This window comes from Cuculus canorus, chromosome 8, assembly GCF_017976375.1.
Source record: "Cuculus canorus isolate bCucCan1 chromosome 8, bCucCan1.pri, whole genome shotgun sequence".
NCBI classification, from domain to species: domain Eukaryota; kingdom Metazoa; phylum Chordata; class Aves; order Cuculiformes; family Cuculidae; genus Cuculus; species Cuculus canorus.
Genome location: NC_071408.1, coordinates 423,479 through 444,024, shown reverse-complemented (window position 1 = coordinate 444,024; position 20,546 = coordinate 423,479). Strand labels below are relative to the sequence as shown.

General features: G+C 46.0%; 1 protein-coding gene across 8 annotated transcripts in view; it reads left to right on the top strand.

Annotated features, from left to right (window-relative positions):
- Window positions 1-20,546, top strand: part of RASAL2 (RAS protein activator like 2) — a 184,712-nt gene that overhangs the window by 85,181 nt on the left and 78,985 nt on the right. For all 8 annotated transcript variants that reach the window (XM_054072686.1, XM_054072684.1, XM_054072685.1 and 5 more), the window contains exon 3: window positions 7,278-7,404. In XM_054072686.1, the coding sequence (XP_053928661.1) occupies window positions 7,278-7,404 (127 nt within the window). The remainder of the gene's footprint in view (window positions 1-7,277; window positions 7,405-20,546) is intronic.

Here is a 20,546-nt window from a genome sequence, read left to right as displayed (position 1 = left end):
GTTGCCTTCTCTCTTGCTAAATGCAGCGAGGAAGATTGGGTGCCCCTTGACACGGATACTCAAAGCTATTGCAACCATCTTTGTTGTAATCATGTTATAAAATTACTCTGTGTGTGCATGTGTAGCGTGTAGCACTTGGCAGGGTGCCTGGCCACGGAGGTGCTGTCAGCGTGGTTACAGAACAGGCACATTTTAGCTGATGGGACCACTGAATGAACTAATGCTGACAGGTTCGTTCTCCTAGACTATGCCACGATAGGTTTCTTCTTGTGATATTTGATGTCTACAGATGAATACATGAGCTTTAGAAGCATTTGGTGATGCTCCTGGGTTTGCTTGTTTGATTAACTATACTGCTATAGATTTACCCTATCTAAAAATAAATACTTCAGGAGGAGCTGTATAATATTAATAAATATTAAATAAAATATAATAACATTAAATAAGTATAAATATTTTAGGAGGAGCTGTATAATATTTCAGGAAGGGACAGAATGTTTTCGAATTGCTGAAATAGATTTTATTACATATAGATTTTATTACTCGTAGATGCCCATGAATTTTAGTCTAATACCTGGGCTTCCTACATTTGGAGATGACTTGAATTTTATTTTTTTCCCTTGATTCTGTGTATGGCTGTGTACAGGCTGAGTGTGAGACCTGTTTCTGATGTAGCACTATACATTATCCATCTTCAGCTATGATTAGGTTTATTTACAAGGGCTGAAACATTTCCTTGCATAGGGAGAGTGGGAGGAAATGGTTTAGAGAAGGACTTGAGTTATTAGAAGGGAACAACATCAATGCTAATGTGTAGGAGAGGTGATCAAACACAAGGAAAATGGAAGGCCCACGTCATGGTGTGTGTTTACTATGTAATTCTTTTTCTAGTCTGACAGGGCTGTCACCTAAGGAATTAAAGTAGATACCAAAGAAACTTAAGGACATGTGAGAGTTCTTCCTAGAACTGTGTTGCACCAGCACAGCTGTGCTAAAAGGATGCACCTCATTAGAGAAACGTAATTGAAGATTACACTGGCTCATATGACAAATCATCATCTGAAGGTGGCAATCACGCACTTGCAGGTTCTTAATTTCTCCTACCACATACAGTTAAAGGCATTTTGCTGAGAGTAAAATGAGTCTTTCTCTTAGATCCTGAGGAGTAAATAAAGGAAGTATGATACATCACTGGTGTGTTAAGTCATTATGTGCTGTGTTTAAGTACTCTGTTTTTTCGTCAAGAGCTGGAGAAATTCCATGTTGGGCTCTAGAGAACCCAGCGTTTCAGAACCCAAAAAAATGAGGCAGTAGAGTAAAATCTTGCAGCAAGCTCTCAAAGGAGCTTGCCTGCACTGCCACAATGAGAAATCACTTGTTTTGGGAAATGGGGCATGCGGATGGGCCGAGCAGACATGCCCTCAGTGCAGGTGTGACTCCCCGTGCTGATATATCATCTGTTTCAGAAGCCAGTAGCAGGAGTCAGATTTGCCATTCTGATTTTCAAGTAATTTCGGGCTACTTTAAGTTAAATGAAAAAGGGAACTCCTTGCATAGCCATGAGTACCCTGTAGGAAAATAGAAGGTTGTTTTATTCTAGCTTCTGAGTCTGTACACATGGCAAGAGCTCTTAAAGAAACACTAAACCTACAGAACTGCTAGTTAAGAGACAGAGCTGGTACCCTGGACTTGAACCATCCTCTGATTTTTCTGAAACAGAAGTAGCCCGTGTAGCTTTCATGAGAAAGGGAAAGGGAGAAGACTCAGTTAAATTTTACTTGGCAAGTGATTCAGAATTGAAAGAGGCTCTCTGAAATGTGATCTAGAAGTAAGAGCAAACAAAGGCCTTGGGCAGCAGTGAGAAGAGATGACTGGGAAGAGCCTAAAGACTGAGAAGCAGGCAGGTGGGAAACTGAAAAAAGCCCATGGGGGGACCACAGGTACAGGGAGCCTAAGGAAAACACCAGGTGTACGAGGGAGAGGGGGGTTACTTAAAGAAGAAAATTGAAGATTATGTTTACAGCAAAATTATTGTAAAGGTGATGCTGGAGGATGTTTTATATTAACCTGAGATGCGGTGAGACAGGCAGCAGGAAGCTGAAGCTAGGTCTGGAGAGGTTCCTGTTCTGAACACAAACACCGCCATAGAGTGAGTGGGTCAGAATTTCTTTGGACTGCTGGAGAGAATCAATGTGAGGGACAGAATGATACCCATCAGTAAGGAGGTGGGGAGTGAGGGAAAGGGAGGAGATGTTCGCAGCAGAGTGCCCTCGCAGCCTTTCGGAGCACTTGCATCACCTCAAGGTAATTTGAAAACTGTATGTCTGAAATATCTGATTTTATCCTCTGTGCATCTGCTTTGTTACTTCATAGGATAGAACTCCAAGAAACCTTGCCTGTGTGAAACAGAAAGGGAAGAGAAATGTTTGATGTTTGTAGTACTTTGGGGAATCATTAAGCAAGTGTGTATGTCAAAGCCAAAAAAGTAGGAAAACACACAAAATGCAAACAGGTAAATTAAAGATGTCTTAATTGTTGCAAGTGTAGTGCTGAGTTTGGTTTCTTTCAGTTAATGCTGTTAAAATACAACATCATGAATTGCACAGATTTTTAAGACTTAGGGAGCAGTACAGAAATAAACAGAGTGGTAAGAAAGCTGTGCTCTTATAATAATTCACTCCTATGGCATTATTGTCAAGGCTGCCTGGAAAGAGTACATGCGAGAGAGATTTTGTGCTGTGCAAGCACAAGAGTAGGGTGGAAATCAGAGAAATTTTGAGGTACAACTTGACCCAAAAATATCTGTAATTGCTTAGACAGAAATAGTCTGGCGGCATCACCTTGTGCAGGGTAGAAGAGTATTAATTACTCGACACCTTGTAGACTTCATAAAATGAAAACAGGTGAGACTAAAGAATGAAGATTATTAATGAGGGGAAGAGATTTGATGCTCAAAAACTAAGTAGAAATGAAGTGAATCCCTGTAGGGACATAAGAAACAACTTAGCAAATAAGGAGTCATGAGTGACAGGAGATGTGCAATTGCTACAGCATATCATGGTGTGGTAATACCCAGCAGCACCATCCAAGAGTGGGAGAGCAGGTCTGGAGTGAGTGAGCAGGTCTGGAGTGAGTCACTTCCAAATCGGGTTTTTTCCTATGAGGAAGACAGTTTCCCCTTGTCAGGAAGGTGTAGATATTTTCATCCTTTGTGAAACCTGTTCCATAGGGTGAGAGCTGTGAGGGCACAGTAAAAGCGTCTGCAAAATTGGTGCCGTTTAACCAACGAAAGGGCATGACTTAGTGTTTCTGAAGAGATAGATAATCCAGTACATGGTGCTTTCACGAGGGATGTGACAGACGGCTCCATCTGGTTTGGGGCTGCATTTTAGTTTGTCTGTAACCTGGCTGCTGTCCTGCAGAATCTTTTCATTGTGTTTTAACTTGGAAATGAAGAACAATTCTCACTGATAGACTCTTCCTTTTTCCTCCCTGCACCCAAAACCTCATCTTTCTTCTTGGATTTAGAGGTGTTTTAAATCAAGGGGCAAAGGATAGCAAAGACCTATATTCACTGTGACAAGATCTCTTACTTATCACTGCTGGTGACAGAGGCCAGCAGCAAGACACCGCTGATGTATTTTGCTCCTCTTCCATCTCCTGTGAGTGACACTGGTAGTGCAGCAGTAGAGAAAATAGCCAGAGCAGACGGGGATGCCTGCGGCCCAGGGGAAAGACTTGTCACCTGTGTATCTCACGGCAAATCTGTTTTACCTATAAACAAAGCTGAACCTCGTCATGAGAGATTTGCTTCAATACCTGAATGAGTTCAATTATTTATTTTCCAACAGCTGAAAGCAATTCTGTCAACATTTTAAAGTGGATTTTTGTGTCAAAATCATAGCCAAGTTCAGCTTTCTTGAGGAAGGCAAGTATTAAAATGAAAGATTTAACTGTTTTGTTGACACGATTCCAAACTTCCTATTTGTTCAGAAGAGGCTGCAAGTTCTCCAGTTTGTCTCAAATCAGTCTTTCTGATCTTGAAAAGTTTCTCTGCAATGAAGATACTTTTTTTTCTACTTTCTTTCTTATAAAGAGCCTAGCTCAGTTTGCCTCTAAGAGGCCTTAAATGCTTGTAAAGCTCTTATTTCTATTTCTTCTGAAATCTCTTCATCATCAAACTACTAGAAATCCCAAAAAGGGGGGGGGAGGGATGCTTAAAAAGTATGTTCTCTCACAAGTGAGTTGCGATGCTGTTATAGAGGTTAGAGTCTGAACCCTGAACCTTTCCTTGTGAAATTGTGAAATTTGCCAGTGAAACATGGCCTTGGATCAAAATTGTCAAGATTGCCAAAACTATCAGCATTTGGACTGTCCCTACACCCCTTCTCCTCGCAGTTACACGGCTGCGAGTCCACCCGTGGCCCAGCGGCGGACCATTCCCAGGCTTGGGAAATCTCAGCAGGGCAAAGAACAGGTTGGCAAAGCTGGGTGGGGAAAACGTAGCTGCAAGCAGAAATTGCTGTTAGAGCCCTGACTCCGAGACTTCGTCACTCTCTTCCGTCGTGCGCCGGTCGGCGGTGGCTGCCCCGTCCCTGGCGGTGCTCCGAGCAGCCCGGCGCAGGGCGCGCTCCGCGGCAGCGCTTGGAATTAGATGACCTCTAAGGTCCCTTCCGACTCCAAACTATTCTATGATCTGCTTTCTGGAACGGCAGGGGCTGGAGGAGAGGCGGGAGGGTCTGGAACGGCAGGGGCTGGAGGAGAGGCGGGAGGGTCTGGAACGGCAGGGGCTGGAGGAGAGGCGGGAGGGTCTGGAACGGCAGGGGCTGGAGGAGAGGCGGGAGGGTCTGGAACGGCAGGGGCTGGAGGAGAGGCGGGAGGGTCTGGAACGGCAGGGGCTGGAGGAGAGGCGGGGGGGTCTGGAACGGCAGGGGCTGGAGGAGAGGCGGGAGGGTCGCCGGTGTCTGGTGCTGACGGGTGCGCTGGAAGCGACTCCCTCACGGTGTGGATCGAGCTACGGTATAGCGCTAGAATGTTCTTCCTTATGCAGTTTATAGAATTGCCGAGTGAAATGAAGAGTGTCAGGTTTTTCTCAAGGCGTTATAAGTACACTAACAAGCTCTGCCTTTTGCAGCGCGGGATGCGCCGCCCGAGGCCCTTCCTCGGGGCGCAGCGCCGCCGCGCGCTGGAGCGGGAGGGCAGCACGGACGGCTACGGGCCCTCCCGCTGCCGGCTCGGGGCTGGGGGAGGGATCACGGGCCAGCTGAGGAGCTGCTAATGAGGTGATAAGGGTGTATAAAGCCCGGCGGCAGAGCAATTAGGAGACCATTCAAAGAGGGACCCCTCAGAGGAAGGCCGTTCGAGGAGGGGCTCGGAGCGAGAGCAGCGGACCGGGAAAGGCAGAAGGTCGGGGCGCCCCCGGGAGGGGCTCGGAGCGAGAGCTGCACCCCGGCAGCGGCCGAGTCGTGGGTACGAGCCCGGGAGGCGACGGAGAACAGAGACCGGGAAGAGGTCCGGCTGTGGGCGGCAATGCTCGGTTCCTCTTTGAAGAGAATTCCTGTCTCTGGTACGTAGAATTAGGTTTGTTCCTCGACACCCGCTCGGGGGCGCTGCAGCCCGGTTGTTTTTCCCGAGGGCACGAGGGACAGCGTGGCCTCAGTCACCGTTCTCCTCCGCGCCCTCAGCCGCCATCCCGCACGCCCGCAGCATCCTCCCGGTTACCGGCACCGCTCTTGCGCGTGCGGTTATCGCGGCGGTGGCAGCGCTTTGGGGTTTTTATTCATATCAGTGGATTAAAAGGACGTTCTGTCATCCCGTGTCCAAAAGCACGCACAGATGCGGAAGGGTGTACTGGAACTGGCAGCGCAGCCGGCAGCTCACCACACCGAGCTGAACCCGGCATCTGAGCATGAGAAGGCCTGCGGGAGCGCGGCCGCCTCGGACATCGGGGAATTCCCGGTTCCCCGAGCGGGTGTCCTCTCGTCGAGACCGGGAAGCGCCGCCTCAGCCCCCGGCGCCGTTCGCGGGGGGTGGCGGTGGCGGTGCGGCCGCGGCTGGTGACGCGCCTGTCGCCCTGCGGAGAGCCGTTTGCCGTCTTCTGAGGCTCTTGAGAAGGCTCTGTATGTGCCTCTAAAGGGCAGAGTGAGTGCTTTCCTGGCGGAAGCGATGTCTCCCCGGGAGCAGGTACCTCGCTGAAGTTTTTGTCTCTCTGCCTTTCCATCTACAAAGCAATCAATGCTCAAACTAACCCGATCGTGGAATCTAACCCAGGATGTGCAAAGGTGTGCGTGTAAATTCATAAAGCACTTGGGTTCCCGTCCTTATCCGCCAAACCCCTTTGTACGTTTCTGGGGACTGGATTAGGCGTCCAGCAATCCTGTTCCTTGTTCCCAGGGGTAGGTGCTGTTCGACAAGGAGACTGTGGCTTGAGCTCTCCGGAGCTCTTGCCCAGGTGTCCTGCGGCTGTGGTGATAGGGGTGCAGTTTGCTAATTTTTTTCCAGCAAGAGCACCTCGTTAGTGCAGTGTAGGCGTCCAGGCGAGTGTGGGAGCAAACCCCAAGGGGTCAAGTTCTGCCAACATTTGGGAAGATAAACGAGATCTTTATATGTTCAGTACTTCTACAGAAAAGTGGCATAGAGAATTTTATAACTGTGAAATCGTGAGGGCCTGAAGCCCTTCTTGGAGCCTTCTGAGGTTCCACCTTTAGGATGAGCTTGACTTACTCCCAGAAGGGATCCCCTTTCTCGGTGTGCCCAGTACAACCAGACAAAGTGTCCGTTTGTCCCTGACACGCTGTAGCCAGTTGCTGAATACATGCCGAAACTGCAAAAATAGAATCATAGAACCACTAGGTTGGAAAGGACCCACTGGATCATCGAGTCCAACTGTTCCAAAAACGCTTTTTCTCCTCTCGAAGCTCTCTGACTGGCAGCCTCTGCGTGACTTTCCTGGCGTGGAAGCAGGCGCGGTTGGGCAGCGATGGGTCCGGCTTTGGAGAGCCAGTGTCCAAAGGCAGGACCGCCTCGTTGGGCGGGCGGGTGGGCTGTCGTGGCTCGGTGCCTCTGGAGCAGTGGGTGCTGCGCGCCGGGGTGCCCCTTGCTCGGGGTGCAGGTGCACCGAGGCTCCTCGCCACCGCCCGCCCTTCCTGGTGGGCTCGGGAATTTGGTGGTACGGCCAAGCAGGCCGAGCTGCGCCTGGAAGTCGTTACCAGATGAGTAGGAAATTAATTTCTTATCAAGATGGCATATTAACAGCTCTCGGCATCCTTTTTGTGCAGGTGTCTCTCGATGGGCTCCAGGAGGCGCCGGTGGATGCCTCCAAGGGGCGCTGCCTGCGCCGCACGGTGAGCGTTCCCTCCGAGGGACAGTTTCCCGAGTACCCGCCAGAGGGCGCCACCAAGCTGGGTAAGTCCAAGTCTGGGCCGCAGCGCGGCGTTTGGCGGTCGCTCACAGCCGCCTCCGTGGCCGCCGCGGGGGTCGCGGCCCAGCTCGGCGCGGGGGCCCCGTGGCTCCCGCCGGCAGAAGGGCTTCCGAACACCGGGATATATCCAAATGTCAGCGAGGTTATTATGGGGCACCAGAGGAACTGGGCCGTTGCTGCGTACGGGAAGGCGCGTGGCTGTGTCTAAGATTACCGCGCAGCCCCGGGATTCGCAGCTGAGAGCTGCCGAGCGCAGCGGCCTTTGCAGACAGCTGCGAGTGTTCCAGCTGCGTTTTAGAACTGTTGCGTGGTTGTGTTTTACCTCACTTTGAGTCTCGATTTCCTTTGTTTCGTATTTTCATAACGAGCGCTAGATAACAGGTTTTTCTGTAACTTGTCCATAGCGCAGTCCCTAAAAAAACAGCTGACTGCTCTTGGCTGTAAATATGCAGATTGAAATCTAGGGAGAGCGAAAGAAAGGGCAGGTAGTAAAAATGACAGGGAAAAGCTCTGTGGCAGTATTTTCCCAAGTCCAGGTTTGGCTCAGTTCCTCCTTTTTGTTCCACCCCACCTGTGGTTGCGTAAAAAGCATCATTCCCACTCTCGTCAGAAGAAAGGAAGAGTGGAGGGAGGCAGGAACCACACACAAGTGAGCTGAGCTTTCTGTTCCCAACCTGTGCCAGAAGCTTTTCTTTGGCATAGACTGACAGGAGCTAAGAGCAGTTGTTCCTTAGTTCAGCTGTGAAAAATATCAATCCTGGGAGAGAGTGAACTATGAGGAAAAAAGTAACATGCATCTCTCAACAGTAAACCAGCCTTGATAACATCGTTATCAAAGGTGGCGTGCTGGTAAGGTATTTCTCATTTCGCAGGCTCAGCTGTTTTTTATGCCAAAGAATTTTATTCAACAAGTTCATTGCACGCAAGTCATTAAAATCCCACTGTTCTGGATAGTTAATGAACACATTGCAGCTGTGGTACTTATCTGTACGTGCCAGCGGCACTGCTTCCCTCCTCCTTATTTGAGGAAGGCAGGTAGAGTTCATTCTTTGTATTTGTTTGATTAGAAGTCTGAAAAACAACAGGGCAGGTTGGGGATTTAGGAGAGAAAACTGGAAAATACTTGGGCATGAGTGACATAAACAAGAACCCCTATTGGATTTATTTCAAATGCAGCTCTAAATGAATAAATATTCATATGAATAAATATTCGTTCTTATTTGGAACTAAACACAGCGTTAAACGTCTTTGCACAGTGTTATAGGTAGTTCCTCCAGGCATGTGGCTAGTGTGATGAATGAAGAATCGTACTGCAGCCGGTCTGCGCTAGGCAATGGCTATTATTTGCAGCTTTGCAAGCCAGAAAAACCTTTAAAATCTAGGATTTGATCACCCTCTTTTCCTATACCAAGTGCAATAGAAGCGTTTAATTTGTAGACTTCACTGAGCATTTGAATATCTGGAAATCCCAGTGTTATGGTTTTAAATGTAGACCTTGTAGCCTTCATTTTTCTTGCGTTGCCATACAGAAGAGATGACTGTGCTGTTTGGGTATATGCTTTTTTTTGTATTTTGCTGCAATTTCAGATGCGTGTGTGGCATCTTGTAGTGTGCTACTTGATGTACTCCTGACAAGAATATATTAAACATACAAGAGAAAGTCATATCCACGTGGTATTTCCATATAGGAGCTGCAAGTGTGGTGAATATAGACGTCACAGAGTGTGTAGTTAAAGGAAGCGGGCATGCACTGGGAGGGGAAGAAAGGTATGAGCTGGCGAAAGGTAGAGGAATGCTCATGCTGTGAGGAAGGAGGAGGGTGAGTGGGAGGGAAGGTTATATTTAATCTCTGATTGCAGCACCCTAGGTAGTTCCCTTGTTTTCACATCCTGCTTAGAAATGTCTCTTATTGTGATTACAGAATTCTTGCTAATGGAAAGAGTGGGTTGGTAGAGAGCAGTGGGAATAGCTTTGTGTCGAGATATTGAGCCTTAGGACAAACCAGTGAAGGAAAGCATTGAACATCTTTATTAAAAGAAAGGAAAGGATGGTGGCAGCCAGAACATATCACCAGCAGTAGAGATAACAACTGGACTAAAATAGCTTTGGAATGGACACCAAAAGCTGAAAAGTCTAGAAGAGGCAGCTAAATACCAAGTAGAGAAACTGCTATGCAGAACTGATAAGAAAATCCAGCTTCTGTTAGGGAAGCGTATGCATAACATGGCAACAGCAACCGTTGCATCTTATGATGATATCTGAAATCACTACTTGCAGAAGAGCTCCTTAGGGCTGGCTCTAGCACAGAGGTTAGAGCATAGCAATGGCATTTGCTTTTGTCCCTGAGCAAGGTTACCATGCCTCTCTTGTGGTTTATTGATAGATTGATTTTTAAGAAAGAAAAAAGGGAAAATCAGGAGATGGCACTCCTTTTCATCAGTAGCGTTACGGTTGCACTTTGTATGGAATGTTCTGAGTATGGATGAGGTCAGTCTTTCTCTTAATGGAGCAGCTGGAACAGCGCACCTTCATCAGGGACTCTGCAGACTCGGCGGTCATACCCATTCTGCAATTTTCGGGGGCATTCTTTACAGCATTGTGCACAGATCCTTGCAGCACGAATTCCTAGGAAGTGTGTGGGAGAGAAACTACCCACGTTACAGCCCAGAAGTTGAAGCAAGAGCTGTGTAACTTGGCAAAGGTCAACATTAAGTCAAGGGTGCTTTACCCGAGGGCTGCTGTAGCCATTCCTGCTGTCTCTGTCATTTTTACTCTTGCTGCAGGGTTGGCTCAGCTGTTCATGAGGCAGCTGCTGCACCACCGTGGTTTACAGCCCCGTGTACTAAGATAGACACCAATTTCCACATACTTCAGTACAGTAAGCTGTAATTTGTGATGGTTCAGCAGCTGCTGGAGGAGCAGCTGAGCCATCCCTTCTGTGCAGGCAGAAACCACTAGTCACCCTCCAGCGAGAGCCCGAGGGGTGGACACAAAGATACAGCATGAGATAGAGAGTGACTTGTTTAAACGGTGAAAACTAACGAGATCACTTAAAAACTGTGACTGCAGAGGACCCTCGCCATCTAATGTTTGCTTAGGAGCTTGCCCTCTGCTTGCGGGCAGTGGAGAGGTTGTTTCTAATGCTGAAATTCTTAATTCCCACCTGGAAGGTACGTTGCACAGAGAGTGGTGTCGGCATGCCATCCGTTCGATATATGCCATGAAATATCTGTGGCACGTAATCTGTATCGTTGCAGTAATATGTCTGTGAGTGAATAGGCACATTCTGAATATGTCATTTACTTGCTAGGATTTCATCTTTGCAGCACTTATTCGGAGATGCTTCCATTCAGGGAAGCTAAAGACATCGCTGTAATTTCTCCTTAACTCCTGCTTGACAGCCTCTGTCCTCCTTCTTTCAAGCATTACCACTCAGTGGGCTAATCCCGTGTGGTACAGGCCCTGCAGACCAGCACCTCAGTGTTACAGGGTGAAGAAAAGTCAGGCTGGTTCATCCCATCTTCTTGCCTCCATCCCTGCCTCAGATCCTGCTCCTTCTCTGTCAGGTGTAGGTTTGCCTGTCAGGGAGGTGGCATCCTCAGTAAAGAATCTGTGTTCATAGCAGCCCATTGGAGTTAACCATTCATGCAGGAAAAGCGTGATTCAGATTTCCACCATTCATGTGCTTTGACAGACTAGTAACAGTTATCGCTTCCTTTCCCAAAATAATCCCCTTCTCTCCTACTCGGCTTCCTTCTCACCACCTGCTCACACTGAAGGAGAGTGCGTAGCGCAAGTTCTATTCTGGCATCTGGGTGCATCTTTGTGGCATTAATAAGAGATTTTTTTGCCTGCATATGAGAATATATCAGGAGGGATTGAAAGTGAGGAAATGGGTTTTTTAAATTATTCTTTTATTTTTGAACTGTTGGAAAAGAGCATCACTGGAGAGAGTTTTTGTAGATTCTCTGATCCTTAGAAAGGTTCGTGTTGATGCAAATGGATTTTCATTTTGTATTTGGAGATGAACTCATCCAAGAAGAAAATAAAGACTGTTTCAGTTGTTGAAACACATTACCCTGTTTTTTCTCTGTCACATCTCTGCTGAATATGCAGGCTCTTGAGAAAAGATTGCTGGAAGCAGGTCAGAGGTTATGGTGCTTTTGCACACTTTCATGTTGTCCTCGCCTTGAGTCAGGGGCATTGAGAAATTCTGGTTTGTACCCAGTCACTTGGTCAAATCGATGGGAAAACACAGTCTGTACCCTCTACCCACACTAAATGCTGGTGTGCTTGCTGCTCACTGATCTTATTGTTCTGAACAGTATGAGCATGACAGGTAGGCGAGGAGCTTTGGTGGGGTGGTTCTGCAACACAAACAAGCAGGCAAAGGGCAGGGGAGAGAAGGCAGGGAGGGACTCCTTCAGCTACCTTTGTTGCCGACTAAAGTACCTGGAACCACACAATTAAAAGATCTTTTCATTTTTGTTTCTTTTTTCTTTCTTTTCATTTCTTTTTGTTTTTTTTTTTCTCTCCTTCTTTTCTGTTTTTCTTTGTTTTTTTCTTTGGCTGGAGAGACAATAGCCACCAAGTTTGAGGACAATCTGGGTAAGCAAGCTTTACACCTTTTAGAAGCTTCTATGCAGTCAGCCCTGCAGGTACAGTGTCTAGTGCACGTATCCACCTTTGCACAGCGCTCTAGCTCATCTTACAAACTTTTGTCTGGAGTCCTCTTCATCAGAGAAGCAACTGGCCTATAGTGCCTTATCTCTCTCTAGGGCATTAATACTGTTGCTTAGCTGCTGACTCCCCTCTCTCTGCAGCTCTTCTCCCCCTCCTTTAATCCAGTTGCATCCACACAACCTACTGTTATCTGTCCTTCCTCCTTGGGAAGAGCCCACCATGCTGAGATGTGTTGCTGTTCTCCAAGTGGCTCTAAAGATTGGTTTTCCAACCGCAGCTGCATCCATGTCCTCAACTCAATAGGACTAGATATCCTCCAGCGGTTCCTTACAACCGGTGATTCACTGATTCTTTGCTTTTACTTTCTATCCCTTTTTGACTTTTTCTTCCTAGCACGTGTGTGTCTGCCTGCTGTCATAAAGCCAATGGAACTTGTCTCGTGTAGACACTTCTCTGGATGCTTTCAGCCTGTTTTTTGAATGGAATAAAACTGATGCTGTATCTGTGAACCTTTCTTCAACAATTTGTGTCTCAAATACTGAATTTGAGAGAGGGAAAGGTCTCAGAGGTACTAATCTCCCATGGCTTTCATAAACATACATGACCCAGTGATGATATGGGATGGAGAATGGACAGCTTCAGGTGAAAACAGTATTGCAGCGTGTGCTCCAGTTGGAAGATAAGCACTAAAATGCAGATAGATGGGAAACTATGCAGCTTTACTTGCCTGATCACACCACTGTTATATAGTGGGCACCTAATATGGCATTATAGCTCAATGGTAAATCAATCCAGTTGTGTTTTTTCAAACCTGAAGTTAAGCCCAGAAGCAAGAGGACAGAGTTTCACAGCAACTGCAGCAATCACTACCTTTTACAGAAAGAGGGAGGCTGCTAAGATTGATTTTAAATCTCTAGACAACCTCAGGAGTGTACTTTGAAGCTGGTAAATAAAATCTGCCTTCTGCACTGTGGTGAACTACATGTACAGTTTTGAAATTTGGGAAGAAGCGATAAAAATGGAACACCGATTTGTTTTGATGCCAGATCCATACTGCATTGCTATCAGGTGACCAGGTAGCTGTGCAGAAATCCTGCCTCCATGCTGTTTGAAAAGGTTGTGTCCAGAGGGTTGGAAACGGAGTGAGCAATGGAGGATTTGTCAAGCGACGCCTGGTTTCGTTGCTGCCTGGTATGTACCTCTTAGAGCAGTTCCAGCAAGCCGCTGCGGAGCCCTCCTACGCGGGGATGATTGCACCAAGAAAACGCACAGCCTGTGCTCGTCCTTCAGGTACAAACCTGACAGGGGAGAACAAACATTAGCTGAAAAGATTTCTAGGGTTATTTCAATAACTGCTGGTTTTGAGACAAGGTTGTTTGCAAGTAAAGCAATCAAAGCTGAGACTTGCTTTCTGTGTATTCCAGTTGGAACGAGTACTTTGTGATGAAAGAATAAAGAGATTTACTCTGTGCTGACCGCAAAATTACCATCCTCACGTACTAGGGTTTAGGATAAATACCTGAGAAGGGCTATGGCTTTAGGTGATGGGGAGAGGGAGGCAGGCTGTTCTGGAAGAAGGGAGGTTGTTTGTGACCTGGTCAATGGAAAAATCTGCAATGCACCAATCTTTACATATTCAGGAAAGATTTGCTCAGGATAGATGCAGGAATTTGAAATAATGGTTTTCCTGTAACTTGTAACAAAACTGTGCTGGAAAGAGGACTGTCCCTTTGCCTGCCACCACTCAACTTTGCCTAGAAAGGCTATCTATTAGAAAGTGAAGGTGAAAAAATGCCGTTTGCGGCTCCCTGTATCTCAGCTGTAGGAATTTCTGATAGGGCTAGATGAAATCATTTTCCCAATAGCATAGTCTGCTTTTTCACTTTGTTGCTATATGCAAAACATTCAGCCCTTGTCAGCTATTGCGCATGGCAGGGATGTGAAAGAAGGCTTTGGGTTTGGCCATTGAGGGGGTGTGTGGTGTAGCAGCATCTCTGGCAGGGAGGTGGATTCGGTTGTGCTGACTTGACTCGCTTGCAGCTCCTTGGGTTTGCCCGATTTGGGCTTGCACAAGCGTGTTTGTGTATGCACAAACACATGTGAGAGAGATTCCCATCCTTCTTTATGCAGACTTAGGAGTCTAAAGGACCAGACAGATGTGTTCCTGTCAGTTGCCTTCTTTGTTTAAATTAGCAACCCTCCAGGAGTGGTTTGGGAATATTTGGGGATTTTTTTTTTTTTTTGTCTGTTTGACCTGTTGTTAGTGCTTTGTACCAAAAATCTAAATTGAAAGGTCCCCAACAGTGGAAAGGAGATACTCTACTGAGATCAGCACAGAAAGCACCGTTCTGCCCTTGAGTGGTTTGAGGCTGCTCAGTGGTGGCCAAAGAAGCCACTGAGTTTCTGTAGGCTGCAGGGGGACACTGTGAACATTTAGCCACATGGCTCTGTTCTTCACTGCACGTCAGTCCTGAAGCCGTCCACGGGAGCCTTTTGTGAGCTGAGATCTGAAGCCTCTGGCTCAGGTAGAGACATAAACGAAGGTTTGCTAAAGCCTTCTTCGTGACTTCTTCACTGTCTCACCAGAGTACGTTGGGTCACAGGCTCGTTGTGCTGAGTCCGTTGGGTATGGGTAGTAGGGATTGGAGCTACACCAAGATAACTGAAATTCTACACCTTTAACTGTCTTTAGATGACATTGTTTACACATCGTGTTCTACCTCAAACTGCAAATACATGCAAACTGTGAGCTGTATTTTTAAAACTCTCCTGTGAAATACAGCTGCTCTTCGGCATCGTTAGAGAACCAGCAGGCTATGCAGGGAAACGCCTACTGTGAGAGAAGTGTCCTGCTCTCTCCTGCATCCACAAAAGAGGTTAGGAAGCTTTGAGAAAAGCCCCAAAGTGATCTGAGATTTGGACTATGCACAGTGTAATTTGCTTGCCTTGGAAGGATGAAGAGTTTAGGCAACTCTGCTGGAAATTAAAACCAACTCCAGGGAAGCAAGATGTAACAGACAGGATGGCTGGATCTCAGTGACATTCCCCCTGGGCAATTGGAGTTATTTCTATACAGAAAATTGCCAAGCTGCTATCTTTTTCTTCTTCTACAATGCAAGGGAAGCCAAAGCATTTTGTTTTGTTTTGAATGCTGCTGAAACTTTAGTCCCTTGGGCACGGATCATCTGTGCTGAAAGCCAAGTTTTGTCATGAAGCAAATTTTATCTGTTTAGATCTTTTTAGATCTGTTTAGACCTTGTTAGGACAAATTAACAGGGGTCTGAACACATAATCTTAACTTTCTAGTATTGACACATAATCTATTAGGGCTTTTTTTTTTTTTTCTTGGAAACTTATTATTCCATCCCTGCCCACTACTCGCAGCACACACAAAAAAATCACTTCAGAGATTTAAAATTTTTGCTCTGTAACCATAAAGAGCACTTTATAAGTAGAGCATGTTGTGCAATGTAGTAATTGCTAAGAACTGGTAGCTCTTGGACCATCTGGGGCAGATTTGTTGGCTGTGCTCTAGCCAAACCTCAGTTTATTATGAAGGAAGCTATCATTTTCCTTAGTTTTCTCAGCAACAACAAGAAGTTATTTATGAAATTCTTTTGAGAAATCTACCTTCAATCATGCATGAACTTACTATGGATTGTTAAATTTTGTAGGTTCTCCTTTATAGTTGTTCGATCTTGTGGCAAAAAGTAATTACGCTGCACCCAACCATATATCGTTGCCTTTTTCCCATCAGGAGCTGGCTTAACACTTGATGGAAAATTAACCTTCCTCCCTACAGCCTGAATTTCCTTATCCTAAATCTTGTCTAGAGTTAATTTGAACTGTTGAACTCAATTTTAAAATGTCAGCGTAATTAAAGCTCATTCAGACTTCACTATTAGTTATGGAATCAGTTGCTGATCAAGTTATTGCTTTGGCATAAATTGATACTCAATGATGCAAATATTTACGAAATGTAATAAGCACATCCAGTTCGAAGTTTGTATGAAATCCAATATACAAAGTTCTCTCCACTGCCTGTTCTTGTCTCCTGCTTTACCACCCTCCTCGGTGCCAGTTCTATCACATACTTGCCAGGTGAATCGATTTGAACTCATGCGGGGAAATCCTGTTCACGTACATGGCGGGTTGATGGGTTAGCTTTGAATCCGATCTGTTCTCGATAACCCTGCAGCCGTGCGGTGCCTCCAGCACCAGGGAGGTGGTGGGAGTGTGTTGTTTTAGGACAGCAGGAGAGCCAAACTGCTTCCAATAGCAGCCTTGAGTCGTCGTGGCTTGGGTGCAACGTGAAGCTGCTCTCTGCGTTCACTTTGATCCAGCCAGTGTGTCTGCAGGACCAGAGATTTGCAGAAGGGCTGGGCAAGAAAGATTTTCAGAAGAGCTTGTGTTACTGTCGGCTTCTGCCACAGATGAAGTCCGTGCTCCCACATTCTCACAGCTGCTGTTACTTGAACCACTTCTGGTATGTCAGCGCACGTTGCAGCCGGGGCTCCTGCCTCATTTCCCAGAGCTATTTCATTAGGGCTGCACATTTTTCTGTCATGAAGTTCGCAATCTCTTGCTAGCAATGCATGCATTGACTTACAAGTTCATCCGTTTCTGTAGCCTTCGTGTGTTTCTGCAATCTTTTTATAGTCCAAACTTCAAAGTGAGAAAAGTACAGGCACAGGATCTGATGGACAAGCCTGAACAAACAGTGGAAAAATACGGAGTCCTTTTGGAGGGCCACTCGAGTTGCGCTTCCAGGGACTTCATTTAAAACGAAGCATGCTGTGCTGAGTGGTAAAACCATTGTAGTTTTTATTTTAGTGAAGCTTGGAAGGTGGCACTGCCACTTCTGCTGATTTTTTTAACCATGGTCATGTGTTGTTTCTCGGAGGTCTAACCTAATCTTCCCTTCACTCACACACAGTGCTGTCTCCACATCCTTGTGTGCTGGATGTTCTCATAGCAAGCAGAATATAGACAAGGAGGGCTGGCTGCTCTTGTGCTGTAAGAACTGGTGAGCTACACTGTGCCTTATCTCTAGAGTGCTGAGAACCTGTGAATCCCCATGTTGTGTTTGTCGTTAGGGACTGGTGTCGCGGCCTTTGACAGGTTTCCACTCGTGCGCCTGAGCTGCCCGTGCTGAATGTCTCAGAAGGTATTTGGTGGAAGGCGTTCTGTATAAAGAGTGCTGAAGAACATTTTGTCGTTGCTGCTTTTGCATCTGAAGTTTGGGGGATTTTCTTTACTATCATTAGCTCTGGCTGAGGGTGGCCAAACATGCTGAGAGCTGGAATGGGGCAGGAAATCCATCGTCAGTTGGTTGTTATTGGGTTGTGCCATGCAAGATCCTCAGGAGATTTGTTTTCCAGAAGGCGGTAATATTCTTACATCTTAAAAATAGTCTATGAACACGGGCTAATTAATCTCTGCGAGACCTCTGGGAAGTAGACAAGAGAGGCTTTAAAAAATAAATGAAGCATATTTTTCAGTATTTCCTGTGCCACCTTGTGAAATTTACACTTCGCCAGGGCAGTGACACACCTCCTGTGGGTGAGCTGCTTCTTATCCATGATTAAAAGGCTCATAATATATGAGGTGGCTTAGGTGTTAAATCAGACTTATTCAAGTATGCACTGGGTATTTTGCTAACCCGCTGCCCCTTTTGTGAGCAATCACTCTTTCATAGCAGAAGGGGAGGAAAGAATTACAACTGTGATTTTTATCTGCAAAACAGACAAAAAATGTTTCGGCAGTAGAGCAGAGAGGTAATTCACTTAAAAAAAAAAAAACACCAAATAACAAACAACAAAGCCATGAAGGAAAGTCAGGCTATTGAACTCTGTTGGAGTTCATCAGAACCTCTTCCAACAGGCACCTCTGTGTCGCAAGCAAATCCCCGATTCCCAAAAGAAGCCGTGGAGATGGAGGGGACTCTGTTCTAGCAGTGATTAGTGTCCATTAAGATTCAACTCAGTGTCCGGTAAAGTGCTTTTGGCTACAAGCTAATAATTTGTAATGCACGTTTGAGGCTAATTTATCTTGTGGATTACTCAGTGAAGAACTGAAGGGGTTTTCTGCCCTTTTTTCTTTTCGTCTCAGATGGAACTGCAAATATTTCCTTGACTAGCGACCTTCTTTCCAGTGAGCTGGATGTAGTTTAGGTGAGAATCTGGCCACTGGAAACTCCAGTTATCTCACTTTTTCCTCACCAGTGGACTTCTTCCCACTGTTTTGTGGCGTGTATGAATTTAAAACAGTAGCAAGAAAGTCTAGAGCAGTGATTTCCAACCCTGGTGACACGCAGATACCAATGCCGTGCAAATAACAAGTGCTTTGCTTTTGCACTCAGCTTCATTTTTCTTTGGCTGTAGGTGCTGTTGGGGATTGCTGGTCACTTTTTGATCATCATTGGATTAGTGCTCTGGTCTGGCTTTGACAGCGAGGGTCAGATGCGAACTGTTCCACCTGGGGCAAACAAGAAGGATCTCAGGAGTGTGTTTTGTTGGATTTCAGAGACTGGATTTAGGAAGATGTTTTATTCTTGCTTCTGGTGAAGCATGTAGTGGTGGATTGACCTTGGCTAGCTGCCCACCCAGCCATGCTCCCCGCCTCCCTCAACAGGACAGGGAGAAAATAAGATGGATAAGCTCGTGAGTTGAGATAGCGGCAAGGAAACCACTTCCCAATCATGGTCAGGGGCGAACTAGGCTTGACTTGGGCAAAATGAATTTAATTTGTTGCCAATTCAAATGAATGTGGAGGGACAAAACTTAGAACACCACCTCTCCCTCATCCTTTTTCCAACTTCATGCCTTCATTCCCAACCCACAGACTGCCCTGCACTGGGGGCTGTTGGCAGTGGCTGGAAGTGGCGTGGGACAGCTGCGACCTCTCCTTAACACAGAGAACCCTGGGCCACTGACGCTGTGCCACCGGTAAAGGCGCCTCGGAGCCAGCCAGGGCTTGGTGTGGCATTTCTGGATATGTGGGTGTTTAGGGAAGGTGCCGCTTTCCTCTGCACGTGCTGCCACCAGTCCAGATATTTGTGGGAAAAAGAGGATCCACAGTGAAATGCCATCCGTTTGTGGCTTCTCCCTCGCACTCTTGGTGGTAACGTGATCAATGGAGGCGTATGAGCTAAACTCAGTACCTTTTCCTGGTAAAAACACTATACTCAGGGCAGGTTGCAATAGTTTGAATTTATTCAGATTATCAGAGCTTAGTGATGTTAGAAAACCTCATGATGTCTGTCAGTTTTTAAATTCATTCCTGCATCCTTTGCATCAGACTCGGCCACAAGAGCTTTGCTGAATACCGACAACTGGTGTTTTAGATAAAGGAATCTGGAATGCATTGGACATATGAAGAGAATGTTTATTAAAACATTTTTCTAGTAGCTTCTCTCCCTGTATAATTTGGCATTTAAAAATCTTCTATCAGACTAACACTCAGCCAAGCATTCCCATACGTCTTTCTCATTTTAAGTAGTTCAGATGGATCATAGGAAGGATAGACCTTAAGTCGACGTCTTACCTTCAGGTGTAAATAATTTATACTAAAAGAAATGGATTTACATGTAATATTTAGATTTTTTAGAAAGAAAAGAAGATCCAATTCTTCACTATTTTCTTATTCTCTCTCCTGCTGCAATGCTGCTGCTCTGCTGGCAGGGTTCTTCTCTCCTCGGAGACAAAAGCCGTACAGGTGCCTGCTCTGAACAGCCGAGCTGGCCAGGAACAGGTGAATTCATTGCACCGACACTTTCCCTGAGATACTGGGTGGCAATCTCCTGTCCTTCCAATTCCAGAGGCTTTTGTTGTGAGAAGCAGAATTGTCAGAAGATTGGTTATTTGAACTCAAGTCAGGTGGCGAGGCGCGGGTGGTGTTATCCAGGGGGGTTGATAATCTTTATTCAGAGCCACAGTCTTTTGGAAACAACTTCTATTCTCAGAGTTCGCAAACTGCATTTCAGATTCCTGCAGGAGGGCAGATTTCTAGAATACTTCAAAGACCTTGTATTGTTTCCCCTTTTCTTTTGGTTTGTTTTTTTATTCATATCTCCCTAAATTCATTGTCTCTTCCTAACTCTCTAGCTGCTGAGCTTCCTTGTGTCTGATAGCTCCTTCAGCCTTTCAGGGATCTTATTTTGAGGTCATTACAGCAAGTTTTAGGGTTGACAAAAATAGATACCAGGACAGAACCTTCCTAAGTCACTAAAATGGCTTCTTTGGAAGAAACAGGCAGATTATGGCCTTACTTCAGAGCTGGATCTGGTTTTAACCCCTCTATTTGAACCTGATTTAAAACCAGAGGATTTCTAAATGATGTGCAATGTAAAAAAAAAAAAAAAAAAACAAAACCATGCAGTCAATACCCAGAAATGTAATCAGACAAACTTAAAAAAAGAAATAAAAAGTCAAGAAAAGAAAGC